Genomic DNA, 20,960 nt, shown 5'->3' with positions numbered 1-20,960 from the left:
CTACTAAAAACAGAAAGAAATTAGCCAGACAATTAAACAGAAAAAATTAGCTGGGCCGGATGCAGTGGCTCACGCCTATAATCCTAGCACTCTGGGAGGCTGAGGCAGGTGGATCGCTTGAGGTCAGGAGTTCGAGACCAGCCTGAGCAAGAGCGAGACCCCCATCTCTACTAAAAAATAGAAAGAAATTAACCGGACGACTAAAAATATATAGCAAAAGTTAGCCGGGCATGGTGGCACATGTCTGTAGTCCCAGCTACTTGGGAGGCCGAGGCAGTAGGATTGCTTGAGCCCAGGAGTTTGAGGTTGCTGTGAGCTAGGCTGACGCCACGGCACTCACTCTAGCCCGGGCAACAGAGCGAGGCTGTCTCAAAAAAAGAAGAAATTAGCTGGGCACAGCAACGAATGCTTGTAGTCCCAGCTACTCAGGAGGCTGAGGCAGAAGGATTGCTTGAGCCCAGGAGTTTGAGGTTGCTATGAGCTAGGCTAACACCACGGCACTCTAGCTCAGGCAAGAGAGTGAGACTGTCAAAAAAAAAAAAAAAAATTTGGAAATCTACACATCAAAGTGTGTTAGTTAAAGAGACACAGTAGGATTGTGGCAAGTTGGTTCCCTATTGTTTAAATCTTTGCCGGGGTAATAAATTGGGATTAAAATTAAAAAAAAAAAAAAACACATATCTTCCCCTGGAACGTATTAGGTTATTAAGTATAAAATGTCCGATTTCCTTAAGTACTAAGTTTGACAGTTGATATCTCTGACATTGCACTTTGACATCTCTTGTTTATTTTTATTGTGAAGGTACATCCTCAGTCTTTCAAACATACATTTTGGCTTGTGATTATCTTTCAAATTTTTTTTTTGTGAAACCCTGGATAAGTCAAAAATTCGTGCTATTTTCGAATATGAGTTCCATCATGGAACTAGTGCAACGCAGATAGCTTGAAATGTCAACAAAGTGTTTGGGAAGGAAGTGGCTAATGAACAAATACTACATCAGTGGTTTGAGAAGTTCTGTTCTGGTGATTTAAATCTTGAAAATAAGCCACATGGGCCACCTGAGACCAAGGTGGGCAATGATGAGCTGAAAGCTGTGGCGGAAGGGAATCCATCTCAACCTACACAACCTACACATGAATTAGCAGCAAGGTTTGACGTTACCATTCCAATATGGGACCATTTGAGAAGCTTGTTAGATGGGCTCCACTTTGAATTTAACGAGCGTCAGAAGAGAAATCATCTGGAAGCTCGTCCTTCTTTGCTGTCACAACATATAGGCAAACCATTTCTACACCATATTATCACATGTGATGAAAATGGATTCTTTTCGACAATCACAAGCATTCAGCACAATGGTTGGATCACGATGAAGTGCCAAAACACAGTCCAAAACCAAATATTCATCAAAAAAAGCCAATGGTGTCTGTTTGGTGGTCCAGTGCTGTTATCATCCACTACAGCTTTGTGAAACCTGGTCAATTTATTACAGCGGATATCTACTGCAAACAATTGGACGTATACTGCAATCAACTGGACGAAATGATGAGAATGCTTGAGACAGGCCAATCCTCTTGCAAAACAATGCTTGACCACATGTCACACAAACAATGCTACCCAAACTACAGCAGCTGGACTTGGAAACTCTCTTGTCATCCACATTCACCAGACCTTGCACCAACTGACTACCACTTCTTCCAGGCTTTCGATCACTTCTTGCAAGGAAAAATATTCAATTCTCAACAAGCTATAGAAACTCCTTTGGCGATTTCAAAGGTGATTTCACTCGCTCTCCAGGTTTCTTCACTACTGGTGTAAACAAGCTACCATTAAGATGGTAAAACTGTTTGATTAATTGTATTGCTTCTTGTTTGAGAGATAATAAACTACACTTTTGATTTAAACTCAGACATTTCATATTTAATGAACTAATATACTACTGAAATGTTATTGATGAAACAATGTATTTGGGATTTGCTTCAAAATAATCTAGAGGACAAAGGGAGAAAGGAAATAGATTTGTATTTATGTGAAATATGATTGTCCAAGAGATAACTGTAGCAGCTGGGTACAGATAAGTACACAGAGGTTCATTATATTCTTTTCTTTAGTATTGTGTATATGTTTGAAATTTTCCTTAGTGAGTATAAAAATTAGAAATTATAGAGAAATTTTAGGAATTTAGAAATTACAAATTTTCCATATTAAAAAGTACAAAAACTAGAATTAAAAGCCTGGGCCAATTAAAAAAGAAACTCAACCACAGCAATACTAAAAGAATCTTACCTACATCTGTCTTCTCTATGGAAAAATGACTCAAAGTTCTAACTTTAAGTACCTATTATTGACTCACAGGAGATGCCAAAACCCACTAGCATCCCCTTACCCCGAACAATCCACTGCTGGTTTTCAGAAACGCATTCCAACATATTAAAAATAGTGACTAAAACGGATTTGTTTTTGTGAATAAGATGCTGGCAGATAAAAAAGAAAGTGGCATGAAAGATAGATAAAGCTAAGTATGAATGTATTTTTCCCACTATTCTTTTTTCTTCACTGGAAAAGGTGAAGGGAGAACATCAGCCAAACTTTCAAATTTCCTTCCTCCTCCCTAATGTCTAGCATCAGCACAGGGACAGAGAAGGTCAGTCTTTTTAAGAGCCATTGTAGTGTTTTCCTTTTCACCTTTTCTTGCTTCTTAAGCCTTGCTAGGATGAACTGAGACAGAGAAAACCAAAATAGGAACATAAGAAACCTATACTAAAGGGAGAAATGAGGAAAGAGACCTGGAAGGAATGATGAAGGTTATAACAAGACAAATCTATAATGGTAGCAGAGTGGGTAGTAGAATAAATGATAGCAATAAATGGTGAGTGAATAGCATATATGAGTGAAAGATGAGATCTCTCTAAGCTAGTCAAGAAACTCTAAATGGTCAAGAAAGTTTTCAAGGAAGAAATGACATCTACTAAGATGGATGAGCTTTTTAATCTTGAAGGGGCAAGGTTAAGGGTAGGGAGGTCTTTATAGGGAGCTGGACAGAAAACATAGAAAGAAAGGCAGGAATGTGAAAGCCAAGAAAGCAAAAGAAATAAGATAATAGGCCGGTGCAGTGCTTATGCCTGTAATCCTAGCACTCTGGGAGGCTGAGGTGGGAGGACTGCTTGAGGTCAGGAGTTCGAGTCAGCCTGAGCAAGAGTGAGACCCCATCTCTAGTAAAAACAGAAAAATTAGCCAAGCGTCATGGCACACACCTGCAGCCCCAGCTAATTCAGAGGCTGAGGCAGGAGGATAGCTTGAGCACAGGAGTTTGAGGTTGCAGTGAGTTATGATGACATCACTGCACTCTCCCAGGGGGTGACAGGGCAAAAAAAAAAGAAAACAGAGAAAGCTATTCTGGATTAAATAAGCAGTTGAAGAAGGAAAAAGGTGAAGACAAGAAAAGCTGGAGCTAGACTAAAGTTCTTGAATGCAAAACAAAAAAGGCATTTAATAACTATGGAAAGTATACCAGAGGATCAGAGTTAAATAAAAGAACTGCCAATGAAGTTAAAGCTCAGAGAAAATTACTGAAAATAACAAAGTGTTACAATTGAAGCAAAGGAAGATATAAGCATTTTCATTTACACAGTACCAGTAGCTTCAGAAATAGATGTTATATTAAATTGTACAGCAATCCTACTTCTACAACCCATGTTTAAAAAAAGGTGAGAAAAAGAAATTGGGCAGGGTTTATCAAGCTAAGCAGAACAAATCCCTACCAAGGTGCTATGGCTAAATGTGTACCCTAAAATTCGTGTGCTGGAACCTTAATCCCCCCAATGCAACAGTGTTGGGAGGTGGGGCATTTGAGAGGTGAGAAAAGAGCTCTCATGAATGGATGAATGCTACGATAAAAAGGGCTTATGGGAGTAGGTTTGCTCTCTTGCCTTTAAGCCCTTCCACCATTATGAAGGCACAGTAAGAAGGCTAGATGCCAGTGCCATGATCTTAGACTTTCCAGCTTCCAGAACTGTGAGAAATAAATTTCTATTCTCTACAAATTACCCAGTATCAGGTATTCTCTTACACCAGCACAAAATTGACTAAGACACTAGGTGTAAATTAAATTATTAATACATTTTCTGTTTTCAGGCAAACCAAAATTTTCCTTCTTTGACCAGATCTAGTAAGTAATGGTAACATTACATGCTTGAAATATATTAGCTATGCATCAAATATTGTTCTTAGCACAACACTATGAGATAGGTGCAATTATAATCACATTTTACAGATTAGAAACTTGACGTAATGTGATGCCTCTCCCCCTTCACCTCCCCTTCTATCCTACTGATTCCGTTTCTCTGGAAAACCTTGACTAATACAGGAACAGAAATTAACTCATCCAAGGTCATACTACTATTAGGTGAAAGAATCAGTATTCAAACCAGGCCGTCTGCTTCCAGAATCAGATCTCTTAATCCCTGTACTACACTATCTCTCATAACATAATAAATTGTTTTTTCATTTCACCAAATCAGAGACAACTTTATATAGTCACGAGTCACTTAACAATGGGTATACATTCTGAGAAATGCATTGTTAGGCAATTTCGTCTTTGTGCAAACATCGTAAGATTGTACTTAACACAAACCTAGGTAGTATAGCCTACTGCACACCCACACTGTATAGTATAGCCTACACCTCCTAGGCTGCAAACTTGTACAGCATGTTACTGTACTGAAGACTGTAGGCAACTATAACATAATGATTATTATTTGTGTATCTAAACTGTATCTAAACATACAAAAGGTTCAGTAAAAATATAGTATTATAATCTCACAGGACCACTGTCACATATGCAGTTCATAGTTGACTGAAATATGCAGCACAAGACTGGATCTCAATGTTCTTAGTCTTCTCCAAATAAGCTGACATTTATCCAGAAGACTTAATTTTCTGGTCTCAACAAATTATTTGACAATGTTTGTATTTAAATGTTTGTCTTTAATTTTTGTACTGTTCTCAAAGCTTTCGTCCTATCAAAAAGGTACTTGGGAAAAACCCACCATTCTGTTGACTCAAGAATTGACACACTGGCTGGGCACAGTGGCTCACGCCTGTAATCCTAGCACTCTGGGGTGCCAAGGCGGGTGGATCGTTTAAGCTCAGGAGTTAAAGACCAGCCTGAGCAAGAGCAAGACCCCGTCTCTACTAAAAATAGGAAGAAATTATATGGACAACTAAAAATATATAGACAAAATTAGCCAAGCATGGTGGCGCATGCCTGTAGTCTCAGCCACTCGGAAGGCTGAGGCAGTAGGATTGCTTGAGCCCAGGAGTTTGAGGCTGCTGTGAGCTAGGCTGACACCATGGCACTCTAGCCTGGGCAACAGAGTGAAACTCTGTCTCAAAAAAGAAAAAAGAAAAAAAAGGAAGAAAGAGTTGACACAACAGCAATATATCAGTCTGCCATATATCCCTTAAGATCTCTAATGAAGAAAGTAATTACCAATTATATAAACGAGCCTTTTTATTTTCTGACAGCTAATGGAATTGTGAAATAGTCTTTAGACATAAAGGAACGTAACGAAAATAAATGTCTACCATGTTTACATATATCTGCACCACTAATTTTTTTAATCAATGAGATCTTTAAGGTAACTACATGTTTGTCATAACTCAAATTCAGTCTTTTTAAAAGACACCTTTCAGGTATTACATTAAACTTTACAGAATTGAAAGGCATCTTAGACATAACTGGATCCAATCATCTCACTTTGCAGTGAACTTATCAATAGAAATGGAAGGACTGAGACCCAAAATTATCTGCTAACCCTATTTTTATTTCATAAACATATATATTATCTTTTACTTACATCTTGACTTAATGCCATGAAACTTCTCTGTAGTTCCTTTGCAAACTCCAAGTTATTTGTGACTTCCTGGTACTTAGATACAGCATCCTAAAATGACAAAGACAGAACCCAACCTTACTGGAAACACAAAGAACCACAAAATTAATTTTCTTATTTAAAATAGTGAGCATAAAATCTTTAATAAAAATGTAACATCTTTACCAGCTGATCTTGATTAAGCCTTTCCCCTTTGTTCATTCGTTCCTGATAATCATCAAGCTTACCCTATATTAAAAGAAAAAAAGAATTACATTCCATATTGAACGTATATATACCAGCTTAACCACGCTAAAATGGCAAAAACCATACAATTCTTTAAGTTTGTCTCAAATTTTGCCTTACATATACTTTTTAGATATACTTCCACTTATATACATAAAACTTTTTAGACACATTCCAACCACTGGTGAATGATATCAAATACTGTACTGCACTATAAACCAATGATACAACATTACTTATGCTTTAGATTACTCAGAAATAGATATGCATCAGAGGGGCCTGGCATATGGCTCCTACCCACATGGGTGAGGTCCACAATTTGCTTTAAGATCCTGCTTATACCCAAGGGAGCATATCATACCTTTATAAAGTGCTAAATTTTTGTCATCACCCCTGCCCCCGCCTGGCAAAGAATTTATGTGAATGGGTGATATAAAAAGAGGATATTTTTCCCCCAAATAAACCCATGGGCATATTGTCTTTGATGTACTTCATCTTTTTATGCTGAACAAGATAGCTACCACATCATCTACAGGCAGTATACTAGTCAACAACTTTGTTTCGTTAGTGCAAGGATGGGGATAGAAAACTAACCTCTGGTTTAAGATCATCTTTTTTTGCTAAGATGAAAACTCTGGAGGTTTCCCAGGCTACTACTATTAGATAAGACCACAAAGAAAAGATATTCAGGTAATGCAACAGAGTCAATAATTCAGTTATTATTATCATAAGAGTTGGCATAGAGGAAATAAGTAGAAATCAAAATTAAGGGGAATATATTTAAAATAATCATAATAAATTACGAAAATATACAGTTCCTTATATCCTTTGAAATAATAAAACTAAGAAACAAAGTACAAAGTAAAGTTCTGATAAAGGGCAGTCAGAGCCACAGAAACCAGTTTAAAAGCAATGGTAATAAGATTTTTAGGTCAAATGATCCATTTTTATTTGCATCAGAAACATGGCAACTTGTATAACCATGCTACCCTAAACTGAAAAGCCTATTATTTTAGTTATAATGGAGGTAAATAAAACCAACATAATTATTACAGCATTAAAGGCTAATGAAAGTATCCAATTTATTCATAGAGGAACTATTTCACACAAGCTATAAGCCTCCAAAAATCAAGTTTTTTACACTGATCTGGCAGGCCTAACCCCAGGTGCAAAAGATGTGCCCAACTGCTTCAGAACGCTCTGAGGGTCAACAGAGAGTTCATTCTCTTTTAAAAGAGAGCAGGCTATTATTCTTTTAAGAAATAAAAAAGTAAAAAAAAAAGAGAAATATAAAACTAAACAAGATTTGCTTTTAATTTGACTTAGGATATTCCAAAACAATAGTATTATATAGTTAGAATTCCTCTATTTAAAAATATATATTTGGCCGGGCACAGTGGCTCACGCCTGTAATCCTAGCACTCTGGGAGGCTGAGGCAGGCGGATAGCTGGAGCTCAGGAGTTCGAGACCAGCCTGAGCAAGAGTGAGACCCCGTCTCTACTAAAAATAGAAAGAAATTATCTGGCCAACTAAAAATATATATAGAAAAAATTAGCCGGGCATGGTGGCGCATCCCTGTAGTTCCAGCTACTCGGGAGGCTGAGGCAGGAGGATTGCTGAAGCCCAGGAGTTTGAGGTTGCTGTGAGCTAGGCTGATGCCACGGCACTCACTCTAGCCCCAACAGAGCGAGACTCTGTCTCAAAAAAAAAAAAAAAAAAATACATATATATAGATAGATAGATAAAGAAAATACGCAAATAGAAGGAGGGCCTAAAACTCAGTGCTAGTACACAGTTAATTGGTAATTGGTACTAGCGAAAGAAAAATTGCTACTAACTTACACTTGGCATTTATTATCTTCCCTTTTCTTCTATGGTATTATACATTTTTCAAGGAAATTGTTGCTAAATCTAAAAATAAACACACAGTAAATGTACTGTGTACATCATGGGGTAAAGTTTATATACCTAATCAAGATGGATGTCAAATTCCTAAAAATGTTGTATATATATGAAAATATGAAATGATTAACCAAAAAAGGGTAAGAATGGTACCTGAGTGGTAGAATTACAAGTGGGACTGTTTTCCTTTTGCCTTGTTTTATACACTTAAATATTCTGCAATGAATATATACAGTTTGCATACTAAAAATAATTAGAATTCCATGCTATATTAAAAATGCTAAGATTGACAGATTTCAGGATATTGCCAGGACTCTCACTATAATAATCGTTGAGTATGAACCTATACTATCCTAAATAGGACAAGCTATCCTACAGTAGAAAAGTTCCAATTTTCTACAAAATACCAAATTTAGTATTCATCCACCCCAAGAGCTATGGCAGATTACATTTTCCAAAGATAGCTATCCATCTGCAGTCTCACCTACTGCTCTACAGTATGACCTTGGCACTCCTCTATTAAGAAATAGTCCAATTCCCCTACCATTGTACCTGAGTTTCAACCAACAGATTATAGTGAAAGTGATGCTGAATGACTTCCAAGGCTGAGTCATAAAAGCAATGAATGCATCTCTGCCTTATTTGCTGGTGACTAAAACACTTGTGTTTGGAGCCCTAAGCCAACATACAAGAAGTGCAATAACCCTGAGGTTGCATGCTATGAGGAAGCCAAGCCATAAAAAGAGGTCTCATATAAGCAGCTCTGGTCAACAATCCTAGTATGCTAGCCCAGGCACCACACAGGTGAGTGAACAAGTCTTAGTCTTCCCACATGAGGCTCAGGTGTCATAAACACAGACAACAACCTTGCTATGTTTCCTGTCTAAATCCCTGATAGGCAGAATTCATGAGCAAAATAAAATGCTGGTCTCAAGCCCTTAACTTTTGGATTAATCTGTTACATAGCAATAACTGGAAATAAAAAGGGTTAAAAGAAAAATGAAAAGAAAGGGAAAACAGCTACTACGTGAAACAGCTTCACACTACACATTTTTGTGGAATATTCTGTCAAGAGAAATTATGCAAAGTAACAAATCTGCACAGCCAAAATAAAGATCCATGCATTTTATTAAAACTCGCATTCCTACCTACTTTGATTATATTATTGTTACACGCCTATAGTTTTCCATAATAATTTAAGAGCCATGATTTTGAAAAGGTGAAGGACTGCTATTAAAACCACAAGATACAAGTTTACTGTGAGGGAAGAACTGTGTAAATCATAGCTGAACAATCTCAAGAATCTTTAACAGATTTTCAAAAAGCAGACCACAGTTCCTTGGTCACATCACAGTTCCTTATACTCAAGTGACTTCAATTATTCAATCAAAAAATGTAGCAAGTCAGATATATGGAAACTACAGGTCTTCCATGAAGTATTTTTCTAATCACAATTTTTAAAACTTTTATCATAGTATTACATAGATTCTTCTACGGCCGCCAACACTTTCTGTATCACTGTTATAAATACCTTACCCCCGTCCTTGCCCAAGATTCAGGAAAGCAAGATCCTGAGTCTGGTCAAAGTTCCTAAGAAATAGCACTCTGCTGAGGAAATACCAAAGGTTACCAGTAACTGCAGAATGACAAAAAAAAAACTTTTATATTATAGGGCACTAGATTTTTCTTTATCAGTACGATACAGGATCTACTGGTTCCTAAGGTATATAGGACTTTATCACCATGGAATCCAAGCTGGAAGGGACTTCTGTTCACTATTATATATAATCAGATCTTTGCAAAGACCCTATGTTGGTCTAGGTCAGTGATTCTCAAAGTGTGGTCCCCAAACTAGCAACATCAGCAACAGATGGGAACTTGTTAGAAACGCAAATTGTCAGGCACCATCCCAGACCAACTGAATCAAAAACGTGCAGGGTGCAACCCAGCAATCTGTGTTTTATCAGGCCCTCTGGGTGATTCTGATACATGCTTAAGTTTGAGAAACACTAATCTAGGCCAAATACATTGTAATTCCCTTGTATTAGTAATTTAAGTTAGTAACCACTACATAGGAAAAGATCCATTCGTGATCTGAACACTTAAGGGTTATCAACTTCCACTAACAAAAGTATTAATTATACTTTTGTTAAATCTTGCATTGTGAGCTGAAGCCCCAGAAGTCAGAGTACTTTATGATTAAACTCAGTGGTGAATGAATGCCAAAATTTGTACTAGAAACAGAAAGCCTCTTGTGGACAAGCAATTGGTCTAATTTTTCTACTTTTCAAAATGAAAGTAGCTTGGTCTAGCCTGCAATCCCAGCTCACTAAGCAGCCTTCATTGATAAAGAAAAGGATGTGGGCCGGGCGTGGTGGCTCACGCCTGTAATCCTAGCACTCTGGGAGGCCGAGGCGGGTGGATCGCTGGAGCTCAGGAGTTCGAGACCAGCCTGAGCAACAGTGAGACCGCCCCCATCTCTACTAAAAATAGAAACAAATTAGCTGACCAACTAAAATATATATAGAAAAAAAATTAGCCGGGCATGGTAGCGCATGCCTATAGTCCCAGCTACTCGGAAGGCTGAGGCAGTAGGATTGCTTAAGCCCAGGAGTTTGAGGTTGCTGTGAGCTAGGCTGACGCCAAGGCACTCACTCTAGCCTGGGCAACAACAAAGTGACACTCTGTCTCAAAAGAAAGAAAGAAAGAAAAGGATATGGTAACTGCACTTCTCCAAATCCTACAATTTGCCTAATCGTTCAAAGAGTAGACTACTCAGAGACAAATAACACCTGTTGTCACTTCTTATTCAAACGGTTTACATTAAGTCCAACTAAAAAATATGTCTATGTGAGGTTAAAATGTACAGTGTGAAGTAAGTCAATATACAAGGACCTGCTTGTTACACTGACAGATCCAACAACAAGAACAAAAAGAGAGGGGCAAAGATAGGAGTAATGGACTCCAGACAGTTTTGTTCTTCCCTAAGCTAGAATGTGGCTGCCATGTCATAGGAGTGGTAAAGACAAACTGGTCAACTACTCATGTCAAACATATAAAATGAACATTAAGATTTTTTTTCCTAAAGAATGAAACCATTTCCCTATCATAAAAAGGTATCTTCATCAGAAAGCCTACTATATTATAATGCTGCCCTCCTGGACTCTATCTTGAAATTCAACTCAGGGTTCCTTAAACTGAGCATCTTGTGTCTATTAAAAATCTATTTATAGCACCACATGAGCAAGATAAAAATCAGGCCATTTTCTAGATTACCAAAACTCTTTGAGGGGGAATCATGGGATGGAGGTGTGATTATACCCAGTAGATGTCAAAAAGACTTGTTATTTCCCAGTACCATTATTCCCATATGGAACTGGGAAATAATTATCCCAACAAGTGCTGCCCAGGCTCACTCTATCTCTGGTTTCTTCATTGCTTTTAGTAGTTGACAGCATTCACTAAGTGAGTCATTAACTATCAGGTAGCTAATCCTATCAGGGAGGCACTATTATCAATCAGGTATCACCTAACTATAAACTGAAAGACAGAAGGCAGTTAAATAACTTGCTTAAGGTCGTCATAAATACCAGAAAAATCATTTGCACCTCAACACCTCTTCCCCCTTAGAACATCACTCTGGATTCCAGCTGTTGCTGTATTCCATTTCTGCCTCTACTGCTGCTTTGCTCCTTTCTTTTCTCAGATCAGAGTATTATCACATTGCTGAACTGCATACAGTACATCTAGATCTTCCATTCTTCCCAAAAAGTTTTTCATCACCCCAAAAGTTACTTTATTGAAAATTTTTTTTAATTCAGTGTAGTGCCTTTAAAGTGCCAGAAAATGTATATACAAGATAGATGTCCTCCTGTGCTTTGCTTCTTTAATGTTGTACTAGCAAATTCCATAACTGAATTTTAAAAAATTTAATTATGCAATTAAAAAGAAATGGCAATAGAGATATAGAGATAAGAGACTCCAAAAAACCCAAAAATTCTTCAACTAGACAATTATAAATAGTCACAAGAAAGATTAGGAAAAGATAACATCTGAAAAAACCAACTTTGCTATCCAGGAGTATGTAACTTCTGTTCCCAAACAAAATCTCTAAACTGGGACAGAATACTTAAAAATGAAGCTTAAAATAACAAAAGTAGTTAAGAGCACCTAGCTATACTTTATTTTATGTATCCAGGCCAAATAAATCACTTCTAAAGTACTGTTAAGAATCTTCGCAGAGACAAAAGATTTCTTTTCCTCTCAACTCTCCATAATCTTTAGTAGCTTTTCTAGATATTATTTCAAGTACCCAATCCCTACATTCTCTGCTTTTCACCTGTAGCATCACCAGTCTGACTTTGCCCACAGTAGTAGACACTGACTCTGGCTCCTGTTCACCCTTTACCAATTCAATTGAGAATCAGTACCTAGTAAAATTCGTAGGAGATATGAAATAAGCAAAAGTTTCCTCAATTCCATTTTGGAAGAGATGGGGGTCTATGTTGCTCAGGCTGGTCTTGAACTCCTGGCATCAAGCTGTCTGTCCTTCCACCTCAGAGGCCCAAAGTGCTGGGATTATAGGCCTGAGTCACCATACCATACCTGACCATCTTCAATACTTAAAAGGAGAACAGAAAAAATATACTACAATTCATAGGTTAATAACAACTATCTTCAAATGCTGTAAGCATGTTCATATAGCAGAAGTCTGTGCTGTTCCAGAAAACAAAAAAGTATTAAACAATGGTGGAGTGGGTATAATTCTAACATCAAGAACATAAGAGTTGTCTAACAATGAAACAGACTTTTATTGAGAAATTAGCACTCTACCAGGCCCCAGAAGACTGGTTAAAGCAAAAGTTGAATGAACACCTGTCAGGAACACTGGATTTCTGAACACTAAGAATAGTGCAAGGATGTTACATTAGATGTTTATCTAAGATTCCTTTGTAACATAATTTTTTAAGCAGGTAAGTATCCAGGAGTTTGACAAGACTTTTGGCCAATTGAAAACAAAAAAAAAAGGATAAAACATAATCCTGTAAAAACCTTATCCCTTGTCCATGGCTATAGTTATACAGGTAAATTTCAATGAAATTAAAGCAACTGACCCAGCAGGAAAAATAAAATTTTAATAAAGAGAACCAGGGTCACCTACTTTGAATTATACTCTTAAAAAGTATAAAGCTTGTGGATTTGAAAACAAATGATCATAAATAATCTTAAAGAATATCTTTTGAATCATTAGTTGCTTTAACCAAGCTATCATTAGGATGAGTCTGTACAACTGAACAATTTATACATTCCTTGGAAGTTCAACATAAAAAGATGAACTATAATTCAAAATGTAGGCCAAAAGAGTTTTATTTTTAATGATTAAAGAGTATGTCAGTTATTTCTGTTTGGATAACACTATTGAGGGGAATGCAATGAAATTTCTAATATCAAAAATTGTCAACAGGGTGTGGTGTGTCATGCCTATAATCTTAGCACTTTAGGAGGCCAAAGTCTTGAGGTCAGGAGTTCGAAACCAGCCTCAATAAGACCCCACCTCTACAAAAAAAACAGAAAGATTAGCTGGGCATGGTATTGTAGGCCTGTAGACCCAGCCAGTTAGGACTCGGGGGTAGGAGGATCACTGGAGCCCAGGAGTTTGAGGCTGCAATGAGCTATGATGATACCATTACACTCTAGCCCTGGTGACAGAGAGACCCTGTCTCAAAAAAAAAAAAAAAAAAAAAACAGAATTGTCTATATCCTCCTTCCTAAGACTATTCAGAAATCTTGCTTACACTACCCAGATTTTAAAGCAAAAGTGTTCTACCTGCCTACTCATCAACTCTGCCCACCTGAAAAAATAAATAAAAAGAAAATCCTTCATGAAAAATTCCATTTCCATAAAAAACACTGCAAGTATACAGCTCTGTACAAAAAGCATATTCCCCCTCATGGATTAATCCATTGTAACAGTTTTGTTGACAAAGCTACAAATATTTCTATGTAATGATACAAACTAGCAAATGCTTATTTTAGCATGTATCATGTTCAAGGAGGCACAGTGGAGTTTGGAGAGAGGTTATCAATAGTTTTTGCCCCCAAGAAACTTACCACCAATGTAGAAAAACACAGAACACAAGGCAATATAAAAATGTCAAGGAAGTGTACAGACAATAGGTAACAGAGGAAGTTAAAGGAAACAAACTACTTTAGCTAAGCATGGTCAAAAAGCACATCTTCCTCTTTCCTCAGGAAGTACGAATTTTGAACTCTGCCCAGTAAAGTCTCTTCATCCGTATTTTTATACTCATACTCTATCCAACAAAAGCACTGGGAACAGTTAGTGTGGAAGAAATAAAGAAATGAGCTGAAGCCAAGCAACTTACAGTTTCAACTTTGGCTGAATTTCTTCTCTTCTTCTACTCCTCTCATTCTTCTCTATTCTATACATATCATTCATGTCCCCCAGGAAAAGGAACCAATTACTTAAAAATATCCAGAAGTTTGGAATACAAGAATTTAGATGACAAAGTTGTAACACTTCCTACTTCTCTCTACGGGTAAAGCTTTTCCCAAATTTTTCTGGTCTACAGCATAACAAGCATGAGTTGAGACTGGAAAATGTACACTTGGGGCTGACCTAAGCATAAAGAAAAACTTCAGAGTTTAAACTTTAAAAGTTCATATCATTACAACAATATAAATGTCCCAAAGATACCTGATACACTAAGATTTTGCCTACTGCTATTCTCAGGACCCCATTACCTGGACAACCTACAAACACAAAGTTTAACAATGAGACACTAATAAGGTCTAATAATAAAGAAATGAAAAGCATTTTTCTTTTGCATTCAGCTTTTTAAGATGGAGAAACTATAATTAAAATTAAGGATTTGAAGCAAAAGGCTTTACTTGGTTCTACATGATAATGAAATATAAAAAATTACACTTCATGCTACAGAACACTACAAATTCTAATTACACCCATAAGATATTACAAGACAGCCTGGAAATCACCCATTCCAACCTGGGCCATTTTACATAAGCATCTCAATTTCCTCTTCTGTAAAATGAACTGGACTCAATTCTAAAGTGGCTTTAAGCTCTAAAAAACTTAGATTCCATAACTGCATAGTAATAAAATTAAGACCATGACAAAGTTGCTTTAACTTTTTGTAAGTATTTCTTTAGAAGATGAAACAGTATTAATCTTCATGTAGCCCGACATGTTAACTAAGAAATTAATTACATAAAATTATGACAAATTGTATGCTTAATCTGTAAGTAACACAAGATGTATGTTCATTCAAATATTCGTCACATGGAAAGTATCCCAAAGTAAAATAATTTGGCTATGTTAAAACAATCTGTTCTCATTATAACACTTATCTTCTACTCTCACCTCAGAAAAAGGTACCCATATTATCACATTAGGGAATTTACAGTTTTACCTTTTTAAATACTCCCCTGTGTTACACGCACGCACTCCTGGCAGGTAGGCAGACAGAGACAAATTAAGCATTACAGCTTCTTTTCTGTGACAAGGTGAATGCAAAACAAAGTTATCTTGTCCTCTGCATTGCAGAGGAATAGTTCTTGAAACCAATGAAGAAGCTAACACATCAGAAATCTTAAATGTCAAGAAGAGCTTCAGGTATTGGCCTCAATAAAAGATTTTACTTATAAAACAGTTTAGAATGTTTTTATTTCAAAACATTTAACACAAATTCTGTACAAAAGCTGCACTGAAAATTCTAAGTAGAGGCACAGTGCAATGATCTAGAAAGGTTATCCTCACAATGATAGCATCCTTTTTTAGGAATAATATTAACCACAAAGATTTGAAGTACATAAAGTCTAGGAAACAGTATAAAAAACAGTACACCTTTGGCTATCAGTTTTGGTCACATACTGACGCAAAGCCATCAGGCTATTTTGCTTTTTAAGCAAGTTAACACTGGTTAATCTTTCACCTATCTAAATCACTAGAGTCTACAAATCTATTACAGTCACAAGAATTATAACAATTTTAAATGTTATCTATTAAAACATCCTTTATTTCACATAAAAACCGGTTACATCTTATATCAAATGAGCTCTCCCTTCAGTTAAAATTAAGACTTGGTTTCAAAATATCATCTTGCATAGCCTAGGGCCCAGTTCTGCACCAATGAACTGATGAAGAAAACTAGGCAATTACTTAACTCCATATTACTTGTACTTTAATCAGTTAAAATATTTGTAAATGGAGTTTTACACTTGATTCTCTTTATCATAGCTTTATTTCTTTTCTTTGCTAAATATTCATGTAGTCTTTATAAGCCCAAATTTCAAAAACCACCAAGCCATTTAGTTGCATTACATAATAGGATCATATTTCATCAATGTTAAACATGCATTCTCATTGAACAGATGCCTAGCTTTCCTCTAACGGCTCAGATTATTAGACAATGAACAAATAACTTTGTTTTTTAAAATGAAGTACAATAAAATTATTTCAATCCTCTGCCTTAATCTAAGTGATACTACATATTAGTAATTTTTGTCAAGATGCTTAATTTTAGAATCCATGGGAAACAGCATTTTGGCCCAGAAGGCTCCAGTAAGAATAGATCAAGATTGAAATAAAATTCAAATATAAGTTGCTAAATGGACTGAAGTAAAAAGAAATCCAGTTGTAAATAGTATCTTACTTAACTCCATAAGGGTTTCTAAAAAGGAATTCAAAACTGATTTGTAAAGCAAATCCTATTTTAGGGGCATTAGAAATGCTCACTCATATTGAAAAATGAATCACAGTTAAATCCTCTCATACAGTACATCATCTAGATACAGAAAGAATTTAAACTAAAAACTAGATGTGCTTAAATTAGGGAAAAATCCAAATGCCGTGGGTTTCTCAAAAAGTAAAATATATAATTTTAATAGCAATTAAGCCACATCAGTACTACCAACATAACTATTTAACAAGTAGGCAGCTTAGTCTGTGGCTTATCAAAAAGCCTCACTTAACTGTAACTTGACCTTTTCGTTGCTACCTAGTACCCAAAACACAAAGACAGAAAAAAATGATACAAAATACATTTGTTACTTTGTGCAGTTTGTTAAAATCTCCATCATTACAAGACAATCTTTCAGTATTTACTAGCCCAGTCAATAATCTCTGTAATAAAAATTACATTATTATTCTCCTGTATAATTTGGAGATAGCGGATGCCACTGTATAGTAATACACACCTATACATGTAAATGACCTGCCACAGTTCAAGACTCCATGGGGCTTAAAAACTAGATTTCTACTTTTTTCAGATATACCTGAACACCAGAATCTAACAGCCATCTCACAACTAAGTTGGCTGCTAATCAGCACCTGACTTTACTCCTTTTAAGAATTTTCAGTCATTGATATAAATGTCTATACTTAAAATATTACATCATTAATATTTCTGTTTTGATCCCTAGCCTAGAAGAAAAGAGATTTCCTAGAAATTCTAAAATCAAAGCATCCAAGCATCAACCAGACTGACAGGATTGTTTATTGCATTAAGAGGATTTGACAAAATACCTAAGTTAGTCTCAATTTCACATAGGGTAGTAAAAACTAAATCACATGGTGGACTCAAAAGATGCTGGCCTTGGGCATGCTTATTCTAGTCCATATTTTAATGTAGCTACTTTATACTTAAAACACCGCTGTTACTTTATTGATACAAATACATCTATTACTCCAATTACGATAAAACACACTTGTTCATCACAATAAAGGAGTATCAAAAAAGCTAATCTCAAAAAAGTAAAACTTAATTTCAAATAAAGTCCATGAAATTTAAGGAAAATTCCCAACTTTCAATACTGGAAACAGAGAATTATCAAATCTAAATGTTTGTTTTAAAACTCCCCCAAAATGTAAAATAAATCAGTAAATAAGAAATTAAAATAACTAAGTTGCAGAAAACTAGTGATGTTTAGGTCTTATTTCCCACAGCCCAAATTTTAGCCAAATAGTTACTATCTCATTACCGTAAGTAACTGTTAGGTGGTTGGCTAAATAAACATCCTACAATGATTTCCTCAAAATGCAAAATGTTATAATAAATATGTTGTGTACTAGAGGCAGACAAGCATAAGTTATCAAAGGAAAGTTACATTTTACTTTTAAGGTAAAATGCAAGTTAGCATAAAAGTAACAGATGTAGTCACCTCATTTTTTGTACTGCTAATTTGTTGCCTCCTTGCCACATCTAATCTTACTCGTTTGAATTATTCACTCTACAGAGACCTTTTCCCTACAGACACACACACACGCCCCTCTAAACAGAGTTGATACACTATCCTACCCTGAAAGCAGAAAACAAAAGGCTGACTTGAAGATACACCTCAGTGTGACCTAGAATGGCAAAATACTGAATCCAAAAAAATTGTGGGTGTGGCTCGATTTTTTTTTTTTTGGAGGGGCGAGGGAGGCCAGTCGGGGTGGCTGCCTGGTCTCTGCCCTCCCCCTCTGCTTTCGCTTTGTGCTCACAATGCAGCTCCTGTACAGCGCTTCCCTCTCCCCGCAGCCGCCGCCATGTTAGACACACTCTCCATGTGCCCAGAAACCCAGCGAACCTCAAGTCCAACCCAGACCCAGCCTCCAACGGACCTCAATCGCTCTAGTCCCCCTGCCCCTTTACAGTCCCCTAGGAACAAAAGTCGCTGCAGAAAATCCCCTCGCGATTGAGCTGAGCATGAGGCTGGGGGTGGGGGGACGCCTAGACAACTGAAACAAAGAGGGAAACGTAGGGGAGCCCATCGACTGGGGGGTGGAGGGTTAGCAAATCCAAGACCCCTTCCATATGGGCCTGAAGAAAAGGCAGTTCTCGTTTAAGATTCTAATACACTTCTCTCCCAAGGAGGAAGAGGGGACACTCAACAGGCCTCGAGTACACAGTAACGGAGCGGACAAACCCCAGGGCTACAGGACTCCGGCCCCCCCAACTCCACGAGGCAGTCGGTTGAGCTCTGAGCCCCCCACACAGGGAACTCTTCATTTCTTCTCCGCTGGCCCCCGTCAAAGAAATCGAGCCTCGGTGACGAAGACAAGGGCATCATACGCTTAAGTCCTGGCGATAGGCCCTCACCTTTACACATCCCATTCCCAAAGGCCAAAAAGACAGCCCCAAAGCAGGGTGAGAGTAATAAAGAGGCTTGGGGGCAGCGCCGCGTCCGGGTCAGGTGACAAGAGCCCCCTCTAGGACCCCGTTTTCTGGGCACGAAGCGCCCGTTTACCGTGGACACAGGGCCTGGGGGGTCGGGGGTGGGCGGAGGGGAAGCAGGACCTACTAAAGCGCCGGAGATGGAAAGAGGTGAAGGCTACAGCGATCAGGGTCGGAGGGCGTGCTGAGCCCGGCCGCAGCAAACCCTCCCTTCCCCGCCAACTCCTGGCACCTTTTTCTTCTCCAGGTTCCGAAGTTTCTTGTCGATCACCCCGAGAATCTGCTTCATGGCCTCGGTCTGGACGGCACCGGTGCCGGTTGCGGGGTGCTGAGAAGCCGGCGCAGCTGCCCCGGCCCCCGCCGCCGCCTCACTCCCGGAGGAACCCGACGGTGGCGGTCCGGACGACTTGCTGCCGCTTCCGCTGTGGCTGGTGGCCGAGGGCATCTTTAGACCGTAAGGGGAGAGAAGAAAAAGCGGGAGGAAGGACAAGAGCGGAGAGTCAGGAGACGGACGGGGCGAGACGCGGGACAAAACGCGCAGCGGGCGGGAGCCTGCGCGAGCGGGTGGGGGAGGGGGCCGGCGCGCGCCCCGGGGGCAGGAAGAGTGCGCGGGCGCGCGCGCGACCCGCCAGCTGGGCGCCCCGTCCGGCCTCGCGCCGCCCCCGGCCCGCCCCTCCCCCGCGCGAGCCGCCGGCCCGGACTGCCCGCCCGCCCGCCCCGGGGCACCGAGGCTCGTCCGGGGGCGGGGCCTCGCAGTGCCAGCCGCCAACGGCAGGGCAACGGTCCCCGGCGGGGTGGGCCTGGCCTCGCCGCCTTCCGAGGAAGGGAGAGGAGAGCGAGGTCGGGGCTTAGGGGCAGAGATGGGGTGGAGAAGGGCACTGGAATGACCGGGGAAACGGGGTGGGGAGACTTGTGGAGCGAGCCCCTCGCGAAGCTCCGGGCGATGCGGAGGTAAAGGGCACTTGGGCGCAGCGGCCCTCTTCCCCTTCAGCGCCTCGGACCGGGGTGGCGCTCACCGTGCGCGCGCGGAGGCCGCTGGAGATCCCGATTAGGCAGCTGAGGGGCAAGGGTGGCGGTGCTTTCCGGGCAGTGTCGTGCGCTCCGTGGGCGCAGGCCGCTTCGCCCTGTCCCCGCTGCACCGAGAGCCGCTCCTAGTGAGGCGAGAGCCGGCAGCGGGAGGGACTTAGCCAGCCAGCCCTCTGGGGCGCGGGGGGCGGGAGAAGCGGAGAGCGGGGGCCTTCGCGGCCGCTCGGGCTGCCCGGCGCGAACGCCTGCTTGGAAGGGCCCGCCCGCTCGGCTCCCCGCCCGGCGCAAGCCCCTGTGATGCAGCGCGGCCGCTCGCCTCGGGTCGGGACGGCCGCGGGGTCGCCAAAGGAACGGTGCCTTGAGTTTCGAGCGAAATCGAAGTTAGGGTCCTTCCGGCGAAGTCGCTTGACGTCTAAACAGGGACAATAGGTGTCAAGCGGCTGGCTCCGGAGCTGGCGCCTGCCCTATGAAGAGCCCTTATTTGGTGGGGGCGGGGGCAAAGGTTTCTGCAAGTAAGGGGTGCGTGGGGCGGGTGGTGCAATCCCAGCTTCTAGAATTCCTTCTGTATGCAGAGAAAGCCAGTTCCCACCCTCTGAAAGGTCTTTTGAAAAAAGACTACTCGCCGCTGCCCCACAAAACAATCACCTAGTAACCTAGGAGTTCTCTGTTGAACGCGTCGGGAATGGGCATGGTTGGTGGCTTTTTCAGTCCTAAAACCC

General features: G+C 39.7%; 1 protein-coding gene across 1 annotated transcript in view; it reads right to left on the bottom strand.

The window, feature by feature from the left end:
* CAPRIN1 (cell cycle associated protein 1) overlaps positions 1-20,488 on the bottom strand; it is a 42,364-nt gene extending 21,876 nt beyond the window's left edge. The window contains exons 1-4 of the mRNA XM_045557778.1: positions 20,232-20,488; positions 19,448-19,660; positions 6,058-6,120; positions 5,857-5,943 (exon numbers count right to left, since the gene is read on the bottom strand). Of these exons, the coding sequence (XP_045413734.1) occupies positions 5,857-5,943; positions 6,058-6,120; positions 19,448-19,660 (363 nt within the window). The 5' untranslated portion in view covers positions 20,232-20,488. The remainder of the gene's footprint in view (positions 1-5,856; positions 5,944-6,057; positions 6,121-19,447; positions 19,661-20,231) is intronic.
* Between the last annotated feature and the right edge of the window lie 472 nt (positions 20,489-20,960).

The sequence above is a fragment of the Lemur catta genome, chromosome 7, assembly GCF_020740605.2.
Source record: "Lemur catta isolate mLemCat1 chromosome 7, mLemCat1.pri, whole genome shotgun sequence".
Lineage (NCBI taxonomy): Eukaryota > Metazoa > Chordata > Mammalia > Primates > Lemuridae > Lemur > Lemur catta.
The sequence above is the reverse complement of the archived record's forward strand: the minus strand, read 5'-3'. Positions and strand labels throughout refer to the sequence as shown.